We start from the raw sequence: 20,745 nt of genomic DNA on the forward strand, positions 1-20,745 counted from the left end.
AGAAAGTTACAGTCGAGTGTGCTCGACTGTGAGATACCCGCTACCCATTTTTAATAAGGGCAAAATATTGCGGTATTATTTTCAAAATATACCGAAAATACTAAAAAAATACTAAAAATATACCAAAGGGTATGTTTGGTATATCGATACAGCACACCATTCAAAATATACCATAGACGGCACAATGTACCAGATTATCGGCCAAAGCAACTCAGACCCCTAGTAAGTAGGCGTTTTTGCCATGCAAAAGTATTTCTTTGATAACTTCCACAATTTTTATCTGATCGCAACCAAATTTTCAGGAATCATAGCTACTGTAGCAATTATAGTAAGTACCAAAACTAGTAACTCTAGCTTTAAAACTACGCTTGTTATTCGATTTTTTTGATTTGCGGGGGCGGAAGTGGGCGTGGCAAAAATTTGAAACAAACTTGATCTGCGTGCAAACATAACAAATGCTGTCGAAAAAAAATTATTGCTCTATCTCTTATAGTCTCTGAGATCTAGGTGTTCATACGGACAGACGGACAGACACACAGACGGACAGACACACAGACGGACAGACACACAGACGGACAGACACACAGACGGACAGACGGACAGACGGACATGGCTATATCGTCTCGGCTGTTGACGCTGATCAAGAATATATATACTTTATAGGGTCGGAGATGCCTCCTTCTACCTGTTACATACATTTCCTGTCGGCACAAAGTTATAATACCCTTCTACCCTATGGGTAGCGGGTATAAAAAGTAGTTGATTCATTGGTTCATTGTCGTTCTTTTAAGACCGCTAGAAGATCAATTAGGCTTGTAATTATTTTTAAGACGACTAATTTCTGACCCCACCCCAGATTTGGAAATAAAATTTTGCCGTCGGAAACAACAATTTTCGTTTTGGTGAGCGACCGATAAGTCCGACACTATGACAAAACGATAACCAAAAACTTGTGAAAACCGGAGAACTTAACATAAAAATGAAAATCTCGGTTTTGGTCCTAAAACGAAAACCAAAAGTGCCTGTATATTTCTTTATTCGACCACAAGGCTGAAGCAAAATATTATTCGCAGCAAAAAGAGCGCTGTATGGCATTTGCTTAAATATTTTCTTATACAATTATTAATAATTTTCATTTCCGGCAATTTCCAAATATGTAATGTCTTGACCAAGACATAGTCGAAGCTTACTTTCTTGTTATATCATTTTAAAATTAACGCTTTGCAAAATTTATTCCATTTTAAGAAAAATGTTGAAAATTGTCTAAATTTTTCTTAAAATGGGATAAAGCTCTTCTCAAAACTAAAGTTTAAACAGTTAGCGTTGGTGGCGCACCTCAAGAATCGCTTCGTACGATAAGTGGGGGTCCACTGTGGTGAAATTCTAAGACCCGTCATCCACACGGGTGAGTCAGTTTTAGCTATATGCTCGGGACAGACGGACTAGCAACCCCGTTTAGTCGTCTCGTACGACAAGCAGCGGTGTTTTAGCTTTTCGGCTCGGGACTGACAGCCCAAAAAGAATTTTCCGATTAGTCGCCTCAAATGACAAGCAGGGATATGCTGTGGAGGAATTCTAAGACCCGCCAACAACACGGGTGAGGTAGTTTTAGCGGGGTAACGACATATCTCCGCGCGACATATCTCCGCTGAACAAAAAACGACATATCTCCGCGCGGAGATATGACGTTTTAACGCGACTTAACTCCGCGCGGAGATATGTCGCCTTGAAACGTCATATCTTCGCGCGGAGATATGTCGTTTTTTGTTCAGCGGAGATATGTCGTTTTAAAAGCGACATAACTCCGCGCGGAGATATGACGTTTTGAAAACGACATTTCTTCGCCGATTTATTAGAGACTCATCTTACACTTGAATGAATAATGTATTATGTATAATTTATAATATTACGTACATATACATGCATATACGTTTGTTATTAACATATGTAAATATATGTATTTGTACATACGTATGAACATACACATGTATAATTATGTCAACAAAAATATATTTGTATACGCATCAAAATAATATTCCCCATTGAGGGTTTTCGGCGCTCAAATTGAACAGCAGAGACAGCGACCTTAACAGAAATCTGTTTAAATAACCAGCGCGCTATAACCACTTGTCTAGCTTCCAAGCTCGATTACCGATATACGTTCTGATTTCGCCTCTTGTTGTTGAGTATAGCCTATTTCCACTGCCACTCAGTTCTTTTACGTTCGAGCCGACTTTTTTTCTTATGGGTTTTTACATTGGGCGAACGTAACATTCGACCTGAACGAAAAAAACCGAGGTTTTTTGGTGCAGTGGAAATAGGCGATACTATTATTGCTTAATCTGGTCACACCTGATGGCAGCACTGATGAGTATGTACCCACTCATATGTATGAGTGGGAACGCGCCAGAATTGCAAAGTTCTTGGTATCCCATTTTTTGCTAGTATGTTAAGTACACTTTTAAAAAATTTGGGAAATTATATATATATGTATATATATATAGAAATATACATATATGTATGCATTTGCAAAGCGAAGATCAGCGAGAATTTTTCGCATACGCAAATTCCGTTATTTCTATTATATTGAACAAATTTCTATAACACTAAATAAACATGCATTTTTTAGTGTCATAGAAATTTTTTTCAATGTATAATACTATAATAGAAAAAACGGAATTACCGTGTGCGAAAAATGTTCGTTGATCTTCGCTTGCAAATGCAATCAATCGATTCCGGGCTTTCAATAAGTGTGCGTTGTCGGTTTTATAAGAGCGAGTAAAATGGATTTGGACAATATCAAATTTGAGTTTAAGGAAGGAAGCCGTGCAGGTTGCTCTCAATTATTATATACTCCAAGTGACCAACAAATTTACATAAAAAATAAACAATTAAAATCGAATGATATTGCATATGTGTGTCGTTCAAAGGATTGCATACTAAGCATATTCATGGACCAAAAGGCCATGAAATGGAAAAAATCGAAGTGCTGTCGCAAATAAAATTGAAGTGTCAAACCAATTCCGACGACACCAAAAAAATATTTAATGATGTTCTCGCGAGGTAAGTACACATATGTACATGCACGCATACATACAAGAATTAGTATACATATATATGGTACATATGTATATTTATTCAAAGACATGACGGTGTGTGTGTATGTATTATTCAGAAATTGATATACATAATTGAATTTAATATTTTTTGTTTCGTTTTATAATAATTTAGAAAAACAAATGGAGAAGAGGAAATAGAAATAAGTTATGATACGGTGAAACGCACTCTACAGCGAAAAAGACAACCCTTTCTTCCAAAATCTCCAATTACTCCCGAGGACGTGCGCGATGCTTTCAATGATGAAAATATCATGAACCGTTTTGGCATGACAAAAGGAAATTTTCCGAAAGTTTTTTTTAAGAAATTATATGCATCAAGTTCATTTGCCTATTGTGTATTTGCGTCTGACAAGGTCATCACTTTGATGCAAGCCAATATTGAGGAGCAGAATAGGCATTTTTTAATAGATGCTACATTTAAAGTTTGCCCTTTCGGGGACTTTAAGCAACTGCTTCTTATTTATGTTAAACACATGCAAAAGGTGATTATTTTATTGTTTGTTCAATTTTATTTTTTCTTTGACATTATTATTTATTTCTTAGATAACACCGTTCCTATTTGTTTTGATGACTCGTAAAACAGAGCTCTGTTACCAACACCTATTTACATATGTTGACTCAAACATTTTCTGTCTTAATGGTGCATCATTTATATCGGATTATGAGAAGGCGATGCGCAACGCTTTGAAAAATTTGCATCCAAATATGAATTTCTTTGCTTGCTGGTTCCATTTTACCCAAGCATGTAAAAGAAATGCAATCAAAACTATTGGTTTGGAGAAAATGCTTTCGTGCAATAAACATGCGTATATGCTGTTTATGAAATTTCTATATTTACCTCTTTTACCGGAATGCAAGATTGTTAAAGCATTTAGTCTTCTTGAAGCTCAAGCCACAGCCTTAGATAAGAAGATGTTTTCGCCCTTTTTAAAATATTTTAAGAAGCAGTGGCTTCAGAAAGTAATTATTTCATCATTTTAAATGTATGCTCTTATTCATTCATCTTTTAATTTTAATAGGAAGGACCTAAAAATATATCGGTATACAAACGATCCACAAGAACCACGGGCTCAGTTAAAGCATACAATTTAAATCTGGGCAATAAAATTCGAGCAAAGGGACACTTTTTCAAATTTGTGGAATGTATAATTGATGCGGAGTATGAAAAAAGTCGAGAATTCGCTCTTCTCTTTCAAAATGGTGGGATAGGTTCAACACAACCAAAACCTATACGTGTAAGTATATACGAAATAAAATTAAAGCCATTAAAATATAATAAAAGTTTAATTTCAGGATCGCGCTCAAAAAATTATGGATGCAATGGATTTGTTTGACAAGGGAGAAATTGACATACAGGGTTTTTTGACACGACCGTTTTAAAAAACAGGACCTGTTCGACAGTGTGCATATGGACTCTAATTTGTCGGGAATGTCATCTGAAATGAAGGCATCAACATCATCGCTTTCGTCGAGTGACTCAAAATCTAGTCAAATATCCGATTCATCTATATTTCAAATGAATCCCTGCAATGTATGTCTCATCGAACCAAAATCGGTTTTATTACGCCCATGTAATCATTTGAATATTTGTGCAGGATGTTGGGATCAAATTCTGGCTCATAATCAAGAACAGAACGATGATCCTAACGATCCTGGCAGTGGTGAACCAAAATGTCCAACGTGTCAACAAGTTGTCAAAGAAGCTATCCGTAATGTTTATATATATAATTAAAAAATTAAAATAATAAACTAAGTTTCATGCATTTAAATAAATGTATGTAATATGGGCAATTCTCTGACAGAATTTGTGGGACCGTCTTTACAGTGAAAAAAACATAAACTAAACCAATTTGAAAATAAGTGAAAGTTATTCTTACTAATCTAGAGCTATGAGAATAACCTTTCCTTATTTTTAAAATGTGTATAGTTTATGTTTTTTTCACTGTAATGACGTTCACACAAATTCGGTCAGAGAATTGTTCATATGTATAATATATAAGTTGAACTGATTTATGTAAAAATTAATAAAAATAATACATATACTTAATAAAGACTTATGGGAAACTGCGTGTTTTAAGGGATTGATATTATCGTTAAGTTATTAAGATTTTCTATTCAACTTTCTGTATGAAATTAATTTAAAAAAAAACATTAAATTTATTCTATTGGAAGATGAGTTGCTAATAAATCGGCGGAGATGTAACTTTTCGCCTTGAAACGTCATATCTCCGCGCGGAGATATGGCGCTTTTTGTTCAGCGGAGATATGACGTTTTAAAAGCGACATAACTCCGCGCGGAGATATGACGTTTTGAAAACAACATATCTCCGCCAAAAAAAAACGACATAATTCCGCTCGAAAATTGTACCGAGCGGAGATATGTCGCGCGGAGATATGTCGCTATGCCGTTTTAGCTTTTCAGCTCGGGACTGCCGGCCCATCCGTCGCCTCCTGGCTCAACAAATGCGATTCCTTACGAACACGGCATCGGCAAATGTTTGCAACAGCTGCATCCTCTCCTGTGTCGCCATCGCTCCAGAAACTCTCCAGACGCCATGCAGGTATTCGATCCCAAGTCCATCATCATCCTACGCAAATCTGCATATATAGTCTTCGCGCACCGCATAGACATGCAGGCGTTACGCTCAGACCTCTCCTATGCAGAATCCATGGTCCATGGTATGTCAGCAGGACAGCCAGTCGCTCTCCTCCAGCGGGTGATCGCCTTTCAGCAACATGACAGCCGTCTTACTGGTGGAGACGGACACGCCTACATCTGTTCCCCAAACTCCTACGATGGACATGTATTCCGCTCCTTTCGACTTCAGATCGTTTCGGGAGTTACCCTCAACGAGAAGCAGCAAGTCGTCTGCATACGCGCTCAGTTTGCACAAAGGCACCAAGCGCCGAAGTAGCACATCCATCATGAGGTTCCAAATGAATGGACAAATGAATGGATGGAACCCTGTGGGCAACCTCTGGTCAGCGGCTCAGATGCTTCCTCGTATCTGCTGACGATGCACGCACTCCTGCCAGAGAAGACGCTTCGCCACAAGCTGGCTTCTCGGCAGCCAGAGTCAATCAGTCGGCGTAGCACAGCATCCCACTCCACGTGGTCAAATGCTCCTTTGAAGTCCACGAAGATTCCGAGTACGTATCTTTCCGGGCTGGCGTCGATAGTACTCTTCACGTGTCTCCAGGCATCCTCCACACAGCGTCCAGGTTGAAATCCATATTGCCATCTGCAGCACTCTGGGAGCATGTCCTTCATTCGGCTGACCATGATACCCTCGAGCACCTTACCAAAGACTGGTAGCAGACATATACCACAGGAGCCAGGATCGCTCCTGACCTTATCGGGCCGCTCAAGAAGTGGCACAACGCGTGGGCGTTTCCACTCAGGGGGAAATGTCCTTGGCTAAACAGCGGGAATACAAAGCTGTAAGATGCTGAGGAATAGCACGCCAAACCTCCTTACAGATCACTCCAGTGATGCCGCCCATGCCAGGCGAGCGTCTGCTCCGTAGCCTGACGACACAAGCACTCACTTCGTACTCGTCGATTGTGGGAGGATACACATCTGGGATGGCAATCGGTGCATTCGACTCCGCAACTGGGAATAAGTTGTGGAGGAGCACTCGCGCATTAGGCAGCCCAACTCGGAATTCCGTTTGTGACGTCGGCATATCCTGTAGACATGCCCCCAGGGATCATCCCGATTTTCTCCAACGATGCGACGCCGACATAATAAGCTTCTTGTACTGACCCACGGAGATACGCAGGTCAGTAGCAAGTCGCCCTGCTTCGTCGCTACCACGACGACGAGCATTCTGTATCCGTCGCCTCGCGTCACCTCAATACAGATCATGTTGTGGTCACTGAGGTCCCACTCCTCCACTCCCCAGTCATATGTGACCCACATAGACGCTGCTTCGTTGGCAATCGTGACGTCGATATCGCTCCGTCCGCGGTAATTATCAAACGTATACAAACTGCTGACCTCACTAAGCACGCCGGCTCGGGACTCTTGAATCCACTCAGTCAGCAGCTCACCCCGTTGCAGGTTCAAGTCGCCACGAGCACGCTCGAGCGATTTGCTGAACCATATGGGGGGACACTGCATTCGCATCCAAGCCAAAGATAACCGGATTGCTACCAACAAGTAGTAGTACGAGTATGGAATCTAAAAACGCAATGGACGGTTCCAACGCAGTGTTGTATTGGCAATACACGGAGCTCAGGAAGATTGAGCCAAATCTTCCAGTGAGACTCACGCATACGCCAAAGTCCGTGATAAGCGACTCAATTGGCATGCAGATGCAGATGGCGGGTGGACGGGTCGTCCAAAAAAGATGGCAGCCTTCGAGCGCCGATCAGAAAACACACTCATCCCGGACGGAATGCCCGTAATGCTGTGAGAAGTGTTGTCGAACGGTTCCTGCACCAAACGAACATGTGGCGGGAGTCTTGCATCCGAGCTGCAAACTCGATGGTTTGACAGCATGTAATGCCCGGAGGGAAGCCCCTTGAAACGGCAGTTTCGGCGGTCCACCGGGCTCTCAGTTTGTTTTCGACCGTCGACCAGAGCAGACGTGCGCGCTGTTTCGTGTAAGCAAGTGAATTTGCGGTGCTTTATTTACAGCAATTTGTAATTACTGAAAATAAAGAATTTGAAAAAAGCTTATTGTTTTCGTCGCGGACAAAAGCTTGGTGATTTGGACTGCTTGAGTACACTGCTTGCAACGAGTGTACCGCTTGTACTGCTTGTGTCTGAACTGCTTGGATTGGATCCGCTTCAGCTGTTTGATAAACGTGTACGGCTTGTGCAGTTTACTGCTGCTTACTGCTTGCGTTGTTTACTGCTTGCGCGATTTACTGCTTGCGATGTTTAAGCTGCGAACGTTGTTATCATGATGCACACCAGATCGGAGTGCTAGTGTGTGCAGCGAGTAAAGCGAGATGTCCGTCTCGGAAGATCCCCCAAAAGGGAAAAGAGGCAGACGGGCGCGGAAACAGGGGGCGGCATCGTCACCCAACCTGGTTGCCAGCTGCACGCTGGACTGGCGCCAGTAGCGGCCATCGCCGTCTTGGAGGCAACTGCCAGGCTTAGCGAGCTGGTGACCGCGCTAGCTGTGCGTAATGCCGTCCTAGAGACGAAAGTTGCGCTATGCCAACAAACTGCTGCGCCCTTTACGGCCCCAAGTGCGGGTGGTGCCGCCACCAGAGCTGTCTCCGGCATTGGCCCGATGGCCGCAACTAGAAGTGTTCCTGCAGCCAAGAAGCCCGTTGAAACGTGGTCGGCTGTGGTGACGAGCAAGGACCCGACAGTGTCGGGCAAGGAGATTGCCGATAAGGTAATGAGCCAAGTTGCTCCAGCTCTGGGCGTTAGGGTTCACGAAGTCCGTGAACTGAAGCGCGGTGGCGCCGTTATCCGTACGCCGTCAAGGAACGAAATCAATAAAGTGGTGGCCAACGCGAAGTTCAATGAGGTCGGCCTGGAGGTTGAGCTCTATGAAAACCACTTCAAGGAGGAGTTCTCGCCGTCGGCCTTCAAGAAGATGGTGCATATGGCGTCGAAGCCGTGGTCGGTAAAATTTTGAACTTCATCCAAGCTAATTGTGATCGGGGTCGAGCCGCTACCATCGAGTTTGCAACTCGGGTGCGAGACTCCCGCCACATGTTCGCTTTGGTGCAGGCACCGTTCGTCGACAGATCTCACGGCATTACGGGCATTCCGTCCGGAATGCGTGTGTTTGCTGATCGGCGTTCGAAGGCTGCCATCTTCTTGGACGACCCGGATGCCATCTGTATGCCGATTGAGTCGCTCATCACGGACTTTGGCGTATGCGTGAGTGTCACTGGAAGATTTGACTCAATCCTCCTGAGCTCCGTGTATTGCCAATACAACACTGCGTTGGAGCCGTACATTGCGTATTTAAATTCCATACTCGTACTACTACTTGCTGGTAGCAATCCGGTTATCTGTGGCTTAGATGTGAATGCAGTGTCCCCCCATGTGGTTCAGCAAATCGCTCGAGCGTGCTCGTGGCGACTTGAACCTGCAACGGGGAACCCCGTCAAGACAATCAGGTTATGTCTGTCTGTCCGTATGAAACACTGGATCTTAGGGATTATAAGAGATAGAGCTATAGCAAGCGTAATTTTAAAGCTAGAATCGCGAATTTTATATACAATAGACAATTTGTACGAGTATATACAGAATTAACTATAGTATTTGTGATTTCTGAAAAAATTTGGAAATTTGGATTTCATTTCATGTCATTAGAAGCTGTAATCAAAAAGCCCAACTATGAGTGACACGGAAGATGATGTTATGGAAGTAATTAAGGACTCACCATATCGGGCAAAGGTGCAGCAGCTACGTGCTTGGGCTCCCTTTGTCGGGACATTGATGACGATCTTCAGGCATAAGATGACCGAAGATAAGTGGATAAAACTGAAAAACCTGGAGAGTGAGTACTACTACACTATGCAAATGATCATAATTACAATGCTAGTCAAATCTCTTTTATATATAGCATGTCGTCGGCGATGTTTGCGTGCTATACCGAGTCGAGGCTGACAAGATTGGAGACTATGCTTAACGAAGCCAAGATCAAATATGACAGTGTAAGTTGATAGTATACAGTCAAGATATATCGATCTCATCAGACTTGCTAAATTCATTATTTCATATCATTTACAGTTATATCATCACACGGAGTTGATCGTGATTGATGAAGATGCTAATCTTCCACAACAGGCTTTGCGTTGCCAGCCAACCAAAAAACAGAGTGCGTGTTGCACGTTGTGCGCAGTTAGAGGAAATGCTCAAGGAGTCTGAACAAGCCAACAGCCAGCCAGTGGCTGAACTGCAAGAAGAGTCGGTGTGCAGTGTTAGCAACACCCTAGGCATGCCACTCACTCGACCGGACGAGGATCAGCTGCTTGTGATCAACGAGTGCAAGCTGGAACAGAGCGAATATATGCTAAGCTCTTCACAGGAACGCGCTACGATTCCGTCTGCAGAGGCAGAGCCAATAAATTCAATTGAAACATCTCTAAAATTTAAGTAAAAGTAATATAAAAAAAAAGAATTCCCGCTGCCGGCTGTTTTCATATTTTTCCCGCAATCACACTTCAAGAAAATCCAAATCGAATGGGGCCGGGGTATATAACTTCAATTCGTCAACATGAATCTGATTTACTCTTATGCGCTGAAATCTCTCACAAAGTGATGAGAACGGATACTTTGTATCACATTTTGTCGAAAAACATTCGAGAACATGATGATTATCAGGGCGCCTTAAAGCGTGAAGTGATAGGCATGATTGTTTTAACAGACTACAATAATAAAACATATCGAGTAGATGATGTCGCTTTTGAATCATCCCCGATGTCTAAATTCAGTAACAAAGATGGATAAATATCTTATGTGGAATATTATAAGAAACGCGAACTATTTCAGCTGCTAAATTCAATTTAAAAGTAAACTAAAAAAAAAGCTGCTTTAATTTCGTCAAAAAGCCAGAATTCCCGCTGCCCGCTGTTTTCCCGTAATCACACTTCAAAAAATCCAAACCTGACGGGAAAAAAACGGAAATGACACCACTGTCTAAGAGGCCGTCAACATTAACAAGGGTCTGCTGGCGCTGCGCAATGTCATCAATGCCCTTGGCTGAAAGTACTGAATTTCCTGCTCGATTTGCGAACCGACTACTAATCGTATGTTTTCTCATTGCTCAGCTAGAATTGGACGACGGACAAGCGGTTGCGGCGTCATCCCGCATTGAGAGTGATACTGTCCAGCTCCCGTCCAGAACCACTTGAGAATTGCAACAGGCGAAAAAATAAAATTCACTGTTTACGTTTTTAATTTATGTAAACAAACCTGCAATTATGCCATACAAATTTGTAATTGGAGAACGAAATATTGCATACTTTTAAGCTGATCATTTAAGAACATATGTAAATAACAAGAAGGCTACAGTCAAGAGCGCTCAACTCTGAGACCCCCCGCTACCCAACGGTATTGGGTATAAAGAGTCTCTAGTAAAGAGGTGTGAGACCATGTATTGTGAAAACATTTTTAAGGTATGCTTAATAATTATTTTATGGAATCTTGCAAGTTCTTAAAACTTAAAGCCACTGCACTATGGGGCATTTTCCATTTTAGCTGGCATTTAATATTACGAGTAAACCATAAGAGATTTGTTACTGCAGTTTTTGGTATTATGTTACTACAATATATTCCCAAAGAATGTATCATATCGTTGGCGCCATGATGGACACGAGATCAAGTGCCAGTGTATGCAGCGATACGAGCGAGATGTCCGTCTCGGACGATCGCCTACGCGGGAAGCGAGGCAGAAAGCCGCGAAGCAAGGCTGTATCGTCGCCCAACCTGGTTGGCATCGACGATGCATCCTCTGCCAAGCGGCTGGCTGTCTCCTTTATTGGAGGCAACGCCGATGGAGCAGCCGCCAACGAAGTCGCCGCTGGAGCCGCCGCTGGAACCGCCGCTGAAACCGCCGCTGGAACCGCTTCTGAAATCGCCGCTGGAACCGCCGCTGGAGCCGCCGATGGAGCCGCCGCTGGAGTCGCCGATGGAGTTGCTGCTGCTACTGCCGCCACTGCACCCGCTACGGTGGCCGCTATCGCCCGACTGAGCGCGCCTGCCTGTCCAGCTCCTGCTGGTAGTTTTGTTGCTGCCAGTGTGGTGAAGGAAGGGTCTGATGCCGTATTGGCGCAGCTGGCGGGTGTAGACCAGACGGTGAGGTCCGCTGTGCTACGCGCTGGACTGGCGCCGGAAGCGGCCATCGCCGTCCTGGAGGCAACTGCCCGGCTTAGCGAGCTGGTGTCCGCGCTAGTTGTGTGAAACGCCGTCTTGGAGACGAAGGTTGCGTTGTGCCAACCAGCTGCTGCGCCCTTTACGGCCCCATGTGCGAGTGGTGCCGCCACCAGAGCTGTCTCCGGCGTCGCCCCGATGGCCGCACCTAGAAATGCTCCTGCAGCCAAGAAGCCCGTGGAAACGTGGTCGGCTGTGGTGACGAGCAAGGACCCGACAGTGTAGGGCAAGGAGATTGCCGATAAGGTAATGAGCCAAGTTGCTCCAGCTCTGGGCGTTAGGGTTCACGAAGTCCGTGAATTGAAGCGCGGTGGCGCCGTCATTCGTACGCCGTCGAGAAACGAGATGAATAAAGTGGTGGCCAGCGCGAAATTCAACGAGGTCGGACTGGAGGTTGAGCCCAACCGTGGAGTGAGGTCGAAAATCACCGTGTTCGACGTGGACACTGGGATTATACCGGAAGTTTTCATGGACGAGCTCTATGAGAACCACTTCAAGGAGGAGTTCTCGCCGTCGGCCTTCAAGAAGATGGTGCATATGGCGTCGAAGCCGTGGTCGGTCACTGACGGTGTCAGAGTCAATCTGACACTCGAATGTGACGAAAAGGCGCAAGCGGTGCTTGATAAGACCGGGCGGGTCTACATCAAGTGGTTTTCGTTCCGCTGTAGGTCGCTCGTCCGTACTTACGCGTGTCATTGCTGTATGGGATTCGACCACAAGGTTGCGAAATGCCGATTGAAAAACGAAGTATGCCGCCAATGCGGGCAGACCGGCCATGTAGCGTCGAAATGTGCTAGCCCGGTGGACTGCCGAAACTGCCATTTAAAGGGGCTTCCCTCCGGGCATTACATGCTGTCGGAGACGTGCCCAATATATGGTGCGGTCTTAGCGAGGGTGCAAGCTTCATCCAAGCTAATTGTGGTCGAGGTCGAGCCGCTACCATTGAGTTTGCAACTGGGGTGCGAGACTCCCGCCATATGTTCGCTTTGGTGCAGGAACCGTACGTTGACAGAAAGCACGGCATTACGGGCATTCCGTCCGGGATGCGTGTGTTTGCTGATCGGCGTTTGAAGACTGCCATCTTTTTGGACGACCCGGATGCCATCTGTATGCCTATTGAGTCGCTCATCACGGACTTTGGCGTATGCGTGAGTGTCACTGGAAGATTTGGCTCAATCTTCCTGAGCTCCGTGTACTGCCAATACAACACTCAATTGGAACCGTATCTTGCGTATCTAGATTCCGTGCTACTACTGGCTGGTAGCAATCCGGTTATCTGTGGCATGGATGCGAATGCAGTGTCCCCCTTGTGGTTCAGCAAATCGCTCGAGCGTGCTCGTGGCGACTCGAACCGCCAAAGGGGTGAGCTGCTACCGAATGGATTCAAGAATCCCGAGCCGGCGTGCTAAATGAGGTCAGTAGTTTGTATACGTTCGATAATCACCGCGGACGGAGTGATATCGACGTCACGATTGCCAACGAAGCAGCGCTTATGTGGGCCACATATGACTGGAGAGTGGACGAGTGGGACCTCAGTGACCACAACACGATCTGTGTTGAGGTGACGCGAGACTCCAGAGACACAGTTGGGAGCGATGCTCCGGTTCCGTCCTGGAACTTCTCCAATGCACGTTGGCAGTCGTTCCGTGGTGAGCTTGTATGCAAGCTTGAGGAATTCTCGCAGGACTACACGGAGATGTCCATTGATGACCAGGTGTCTGCAATGGGTGCACTGGTGCACAGTGTATGCGACCATGTATTTGGACGCAGGCAACCGAGAGAATGCCAACCTCAGTACGAAACGCCGAGAGGTCAGGAGACTGAGGCGACGGCTACGGAATGCTCGTCGTCGTGGCAGCGATGAAGCAGGGCGACTTGCTACTGACCTGCGGATCTCCGTGGGTCAGTACAAGAAGCTTATTCTGTCGGCAAAGGAGGACAACTGGCGTCGCTTCGTTGGAGATAATCGGGATGATCCCTGGGGGCATGTCTACAGGATTTGCCGACGTCACAAACGGAATTCCGAGTTGGGCTGCCTACGGGTAAATGGCGAGCCAGTCGTAACATGGCACGACTGTGCGCGAGTGCTCCTCCGTAAATTCTTCCCCGTTGCGGAGTCGAATGCACCGACTGCCATCCCAGATGTGCTTCCGCCCACACTCCACGAGTACGAAGTGAGTGCTTGTGTCGCCAGGCTACGGAGCAGACGCTCGCCTGGCATGGACGGCATCACTGGAGTGATCTGTAAGGAGGTTTGGCGTGCTATTCCTCAGCATCTTACAGCGTTGTATTCCCGCTGTTTAGCCGAGGGACATTTCCCTTCTGAGTGGAAACGCCCGCGCGTTGTGCCACTTCAAGGGGCCCGATAAGGACAGGAGCGATCCTGGCTCTTATCGTGGTATATGTCTGCTACCAGTCTTTGGTAAGGTGCTCGAGGGTATCATGGTCAGCCGAATGAAGGACATGCTCCCAGAGGGCTGCAGATGGCAATTTGGATTTCAACCTGGACGCTGTGTGGACTATGCCTAGAGACACGTGAAGAGTACTGTCGACGCCAGCCCGGCAAGATATGTACTCGGAATCTTCGTGGATTTCAAAGGAGCATTTGACCACGTGGAGTGGGATGCTGTGCTACGCCGACTGATCGACTTTGGCTGCCGAGAAGCCAGCTTGTGGCGAAGCTTCTTCTCTGGCAGGAGTGCGTGCATCGTCAGCAGATACGAGGAAGCATCTGTGCCGGTGACCAGAGGTTGCCCACAGGGTTCCATCAGTGGTCCATTCATTTGGAACCTCATGATGGATGTGCTTCTTCGGCGATTGGAGCCTTTGTGCAAACTGAGCGCGTATGCAGACGACTTGCTGCTTCTCGTCGAGGGAAACTCTCGAAACGATCTGAAGTCGAAAGGAGCGGAATATATGTCCATCGTAGGAGCTTGGGGAACAGAGGTAGGCGTGTCCGTCTCCACCAGTAAGACGGCTGTCATGTTGCTGAAAGGCCAATTATCGGCTAATAGGCGACCTGGGGTACGGTTTGCTGGAGCAAGCTTGCCCTACGTTGACAAATACCGGTATCTGGGCATAACGGTCGGCGAGCGGTTGAATTTCAACCCGCATATCGCGTCTTTACGTGATCGGCTGAGCGGAGTCGTTGGTGTTTTGGCACGCGTACTACGGGTCGACTGTGGGATCAGTCCCCGTGCCAAGCGGACCATTTACACTGGACTCATGGTGCCTTGTGCGCTATTTGGTGCCTCAGGGTGGTATGCCACGGCGATGAGACAAGTAGGGACCAGGAGGCACCTATTGTCCTGCCAAAGGCGCATCCTTCTTAGATTCCTGCCGGTGTGCCGTACAGTGTCCACTGTGGCACTGCAAGTTCTTGCTGGTGTTCCCCCGTTTGATCTGGCTGCCAAGAAATTGGCAATCAGTTTCAAACTCAAGCGTGATCACCCGCTGGAGGAGAGCGACTGGCTGTTTGGTCAAGATCTGTCGGGTCTTGATCACAAGCAGAAGATGGCGTTGCTGGACGACCGTGTGCTGCAGGAGTGGCAAAGCAGATGGGATAATGGTGATGAACCCGGCCGGGTGACTCATCTTTTTATCCCGGATGCTGGGTTCGTCTTCAGCAAGCGAGACTTCGGTTTCAGCCTACGTGCTGGATTCCTGCTGACAGGCCATGGATCGCTGAATGCATTTCTGCTTGAGAGACATCTAAGCGGAACGCCTGCATGTCTATGCGGTGCGAAGATGCGCTGCACGTTCTGTGTGTATGCCCCATATATGCAAATTTGCGTCACCTCGATGGACTTGGGATCGAATACCTGCATAGCGTCTGGAGGGTTTCTGGAGCGGTGGCGACACAGGAGAGGATGCAGCTATTGCAAACATTTGCCGATGCCGTGTTCGCAAGGCGTCGGCAATTGTTGTACCAGGAGACGACGAATGGGCCGGCAGTCCCGAGCTGAAAGGCTAAAACTACCTCACCCGTGTGGCTGGCGGGTCTTAGAATCCCTCCACAGCTTATCCCTGCTTTTCGTATGAGGCGACTAAAAGGATAATTTCTTTTTGGGCTGTCAGTCCCGAGCTGAAAAGCTAAATCTGGCCTCACCCGTGTGGATGACGGGTCTTAGAATTTCACCACAGTGGACCTCCACTTATCGTACGAGGCGATTCTTGAGGTGCGTCACCAACGCAAACTGTTTGGAGTTAAATTGGTAGTACCCTTGTGGTACGAAACCTGACCGGAGGTCTTCTGGTACCACGGGAGCTAGGTGTCCGCGGACTTTTGTCCGTCCTGGCACGGGTTGTGGCCCTTCGGGAGCATCGTGGTGGCTGTGGTTTACATCCAAATGCGGAGAGAGCGGAGTGCTCGACTTGGAGTTGCGTAATACAACCGGTTGCCGATAACCAAAAATCGGAAGAGATTTTAGGTGGGCCTCGCTCCCCACACAGGAGGAAGTGTCCAGTCCAAACAACTGGCTCTTCAAATGTGTACCTGCGGTGAATTTCAAGGGGGCGCTGATCAACGCTTAAATTGATCCCTGTGCTCGGGCACCGTGTGATAAGTCACTTGTGACAGGTGCACACGTAAAACACTGGTCTTTAGTTCACCGGGCTCTCAGTTTGTTTTCGACTGTCGACCAGAGCAGACGTGCGCGCTGTTTTCGTTTAAGAAATTGCGGTACTTTGTAATTGTCGCCGAGATAGTAAACAAGCTAAGTTACGGTGTTTTGTTTACAGTAATTGTAATTACTGTAAATAGTGAAGTGCAAGAGCTTATTGTTTTCGTCGCGGACAAAAACTGAGTGATCTGCACTGCTTGAATGTACTGCTTGCAACGCGTGTACTGCTTGCAACGCGTGTAATACTTGTACGATGAACTGCTTTAATTGAACTGCTTGTGTGGTTTCCTGCTTTCTGTGTACTGCTTGCGAGTGTGTGTGGTTTACTGCTTGCGCGGTTTAACTGCTTGCGCAGTTTAAACTGCGAACCGTTGGCGCCATGATGGACACGAGATCAAGTGCCAGTGTATGCAGCGATACGAGCGAGATGTCCGTCTCGGACGATCGCCCACGCGGGAAGCGAGGCAGAAAGCCGCGAAGCAAGGCTGTATCGTCGCCCAACCTGGTTGGCAGCGACGATGCATCCTCTGCCAAGCGGCTGGCTGTCTCCTTTATTGGAGGCAACGCCGATGGAGCAGCCGCCAACGAAGTCGCCGCTGGAGCCGCCGCTGGAACCGCCGCTGAAACCGCCGCTGGAACCGCTTCTGAAATCGCCGCTGGAACCGCCGCTGGAGCCGCCGATGGAGCCGCCGCTGGAGTCGCCGATGGAGTTGCTGCTGCTACTGCCGCCACTGCACCCGCTACGGTGGCCGCTATCGCCCGACTGAGCGCGCCTGCCCGTCCAGCTCCTGCTGGTAGTTTTGTTGCTGCCAGTGTGGTGAAGGAAGGGTCTGATGCCGTATTGGCGCAGCTGGCGGGTGTAGACCAGACGGTGAGGTCCGCTGTGCTACGCGCTGGACTGGCGCCGGAAGCGGCCATCGCCGTCCTGGAGGCAACTGCCCGGCTTAGCGAGCTGGTGTCCGCGCTAGTTGTGTGAAACGCCGTCTTGGAGACGAAGGTTGCGTTGTGCCAACCAGCTGCTGCGCCCTTTACGGCCCCATGTGCGAGTGGTGCCGCCACCAGAGCTGTCTCCGGCGTCGCCCCGATGGCCGCACCTAGAAATGCTCCTGCAGCCAAGAAGCCCGTGGAAACGTGGTCGGCTGTGGTGACGAGCAAGGACCCGACAGTGTAGGGCAAGGAGATTGCCGTCATTCGTACGCCGTCGAGAAACGAGATGAATAAAGTGGTGGCCAGCGCGAAATTCAACGAGGTCGGACAGGAGGTTGAGCCCAACCGTGGAGTGAGGTCGAAAATCAACGTGTTCGACGTGGACACTGGGATTATACCGGAAGTTTTCATGGACGAGCTCTATGAGAACCACTTCAAGGAGGAGTTCTCGCCGTCGGCCTTCAAGAAGATGGTGCATATGGCGTCGAAGCCGTGGTCGGTCACTGACGGTGTCAGAGTCAATCTGACACTCGAATGTGACGAAAAGGCGCAAGCGGTGCTTGATAAGACCGGGCGGGTCTACATCAAGTGGTTTTCGTTCCGCTGTAGGTCGCTCGTCCGTACTTACGCGTGTCATCGCTGTATGGGATTCGACCACAAGGTTGCGCAATGCCGATTGAAAAACGAAGTATGCCGCCAATGCGGGCAGACCGGCCATGTAGCGTCGAAATGTGCTAGCCCGGTGGACTGCCGAAACTGCCGTTTCAAGGGGCTTCCCTCCGGGCATTACATGCTGTCGGAGACGTGCCCAATATATGGTGCGGTCTTAGCGAGGGTGCAAGCTAGACATTAAAATGTTTAGCTTCATCCAAGCTAATTGTGGTCGAGGTCGAGCCGCTACCATTGAGTTTGCAACTCGGGTGCGAGACTCCCGCCATATGTTCGCTTTGGTGCAGGAACCGTACGTCGACAGAAAGCACGGCATTACGGGCATTCCGTCCGGGATGCGTGTGTTTGCTGATCGGCGTTTGAAGGCTGCCATCTTTTTTGGACGACCCGGATGCCATCTGTATGCCTATTGAGTCGCTCATCACGGACTTTGGCGTATGCGTGAGTGTCACTGGAAGATTTGGCTCAATCTTCCTGAGCTCCGTGTACTGCCAATACAACACTGAATTGGAACCGTATCTTGCGTATCTAGATTCCGTGCTACTACTGGCTGGTAGCAATCCGGTTATCTGTGGCATGGATGCGAATGCAGTGTCCCCCCTTGTGGTTCAGCAAATCGCTCGAGCGTGCTCGTGGCGACTCGAACCGCCGAAGGGGTGAGCTGCTGACCGAATGGATTCAAGAATCCCGAGCCGGCGTGCTAAATGAGGTCAGTAGTTTGTATACGTTCGATAATCACCGCGGACGGAGTGATATCGACGTCACGATTGCCAACGAAGCAGCGCTTATGTGGGCCACATATGACTGGAGAGTGGACGAGTGGGACCTCAGTGACCACAACACGATCTGTGTTGAGGTGACGCGAGACCCCAGAGACACAGTTGAGAGCGATGCTCCTGTTCCGTCCTGGAACTTCTCCAATGCACGTTGGCAGTCGTTCCGTGGTGAGCTTGTATGCAAGCTTGAGGAATTCTCGCAGGACTACACGGAGATGTCCATTGATGACCAGGTGTCTGCAACGGGTGCACTGGTGCACAGTGTATGCGACCATGTATTTGGACGCAGGCAGCCGAGAGCCGTTCGGAAAGTGGTCTGGTGGAATGCCAACCTCAGTACGAAACGCCGAGAGATCAGGAGACTGAGGCGACGGAATGCTCGTCGTCGTGGCAGCGATGAAGCAGGGCGACTTGCTACTGACCTGCGGATCTCCGTGGGTCAGTACAAGAAGCTTATTTTGTCGGCAAAGGAGGACAACTGGCGTCGCTTCGTTGGAGATAATCGGGATGATCCCTGGGGCATGTCTACAGGATTTGCCGACGTCACAAACGGAATTCCGAGTTGGGCTGCCTACGGGTAAATGGCGAGCCAGTCGTAACATGGCACGACTGTGCGCGAGTGCTCCTCCGTAAATTCTTCCCCGTTGCGGAGTCGAATGCACCGACTGCCATCCCAGATGTGCTTCCGCCCACACTCGACGAGTACGAAGTGAGTGCTTGTGTCGCCAGGCTACGGAGCAGACGCTCGCCTGGCATGGACGGCATCACTGGAGTGATCTGTAAGGAGGTTTGGCGTGCTATTCCTCAGCATCTTACAGCGTTGTATTCCCGCTGTTTAGCCGAAGGACATTTCCCTTCTGAGTGGAAACGCCCGCGCGTTGTGCCACTTCTCAAGGGGCCCGATAAGGACAGGAGCGATCCTGGCTCTTATCGTGGTATATGTCTGCTACCAGTCTTTGGTAAGGTGCTCGAGGGTATCATGGTCAGCCGAATGAAGGACATGCTCCCAGAGGGCTGCAGATGACAATTTGGGGATTTCAACCTGGACGCTGTGTGGAGGATGCCTAGAGACACGTGAAGAGTACTGTCGACGCCAGCCCGGCAAGATATGTACTCGGAATCTTCGTGGATTTCAAAGGAGCATTTGACCACGTGGAGTGGGATGCTGTGCTACGCCGACTGATGGACTTTGGCTGCCGAGAAGCCAGCTTGTGGCGAAGCTTCTTCTCTGGCAGGAGTGCGTGCATCGTTAGCAGATACGAGGAAGCATCTGTGCCGGTGACCAGAGGTTGCCCACAGGGTTCCATCAGTGGTCCATTCATTTGGAACCTCATGATGGATGTGCTTCTTCGGCGATTGGAGCCTTTGTGCAAACTGAGCGCGTATGCAGACGACTTGCTGCTTCTCGTCGAGGGAAACTTCCGAAACGATCTGAAGTCGAAAGGAGCGGAATATATGTCCATCGTAGGAGCTTGGGGAACAGAGGTAGGCGTGTCCGTCTCCACCAGTAAGACGGCTGTCATGTTGCTGAAAGGCCAATTATCGGCTAATAGGCGACCTGGGGTACGGTTTGCTGGAGCAAGCTTGCCCTACGTTGACAAATACCGGTATCTGGGCATCACGGTCGGCGAGCGGTTGAATTTCAACCCGCATATCGCGTCTTTACGTGATCGGCTGGGGGGATCAGTCCCCGTGCCAAGCGGACCATTTACACTGGACTCATGGTGCCTTGTGCGCTATTTGGTGCCTCAGTGTGGTATGCCACGGCGATGAGACAAGTAGGG

General features: G+C 48.1%; 3 protein-coding genes across 5 annotated transcripts in view; all 3 read left to right on the forward strand.

Annotated features, from left to right (window-relative positions):
- The first annotated feature begins 2,941 nt into the window (after positions 1–2,941).
- Positions 2,942–20,745, forward strand: part of LOC133849565 (uncharacterized) — a 133,709-nt gene continuing 115,905 nt past the window's right edge. The window contains exons 1-6 of one of the 3 annotated variants that reach the window (XR_009895386.1): positions 2,942–3,063; positions 3,232–3,601; positions 3,663–4,079; positions 4,139–4,354; positions 4,413–4,650; positions 4,715–5,117. Coding sequence is in view for 1 of the 3 variants with exons in the window: in XM_062285735.1 (XP_062141719.1) it covers positions 2,972–3,063; positions 3,232–3,601; positions 3,663–4,079; positions 4,139–4,354; positions 4,413–4,499 (1,182 nt within the window). In the remaining 2 variants the exon portion in view is untranslated. Of the gene's footprint in view, positions 3,064–3,231; positions 3,602–3,662; positions 4,080–4,138; positions 4,355–4,412; positions 5,118–20,745 lie in introns of those variants that run through there. The other 2 variants (XM_062285735.1, XR_009895387.1) reach the window with 2 other exon arrangements.
- Positions 9,349–10,129, forward strand: LOC133849260 (uncharacterized). The gene is made up of 3 exons (XM_062285199.1): positions 9,349–9,596; positions 9,659–9,749; positions 9,826–10,129. The coding sequence occupies exons 1-3, from the start codon at positions 9,430–9,432 to the stop codon at positions 9,961–9,963; spliced, it is 396 nt and encodes a 131-aa protein (XP_062141183.1). The 5' UTR covers positions 9,349–9,429; the 3' UTR covers positions 9,964–10,129.
- On the forward strand, positions 9,947–11,997 carry LOC133847642 (Golgi-associated RAB2B interactor protein 3-like). Its single transcript, XM_062282812.1, has 2 exons — positions 9,947–10,140; positions 11,379–11,997. Exons 1-2 carry the CDS (start codon positions 9,947–9,949, stop codon positions 11,995–11,997), a joined length of 813 nt encoding a protein of 270 aa, XP_062138796.1.

The sequence above is a fragment of the Drosophila sulfurigaster genome, chromosome X, assembly GCF_023558435.1.
Source record: "Drosophila sulfurigaster albostrigata strain 15112-1811.04 chromosome X, ASM2355843v2, whole genome shotgun sequence".
In the NCBI taxonomy this organism is placed as follows: Eukaryota; Metazoa; Arthropoda; class Insecta; order Diptera; family Drosophilidae; genus Drosophila; species Drosophila sulfurigaster.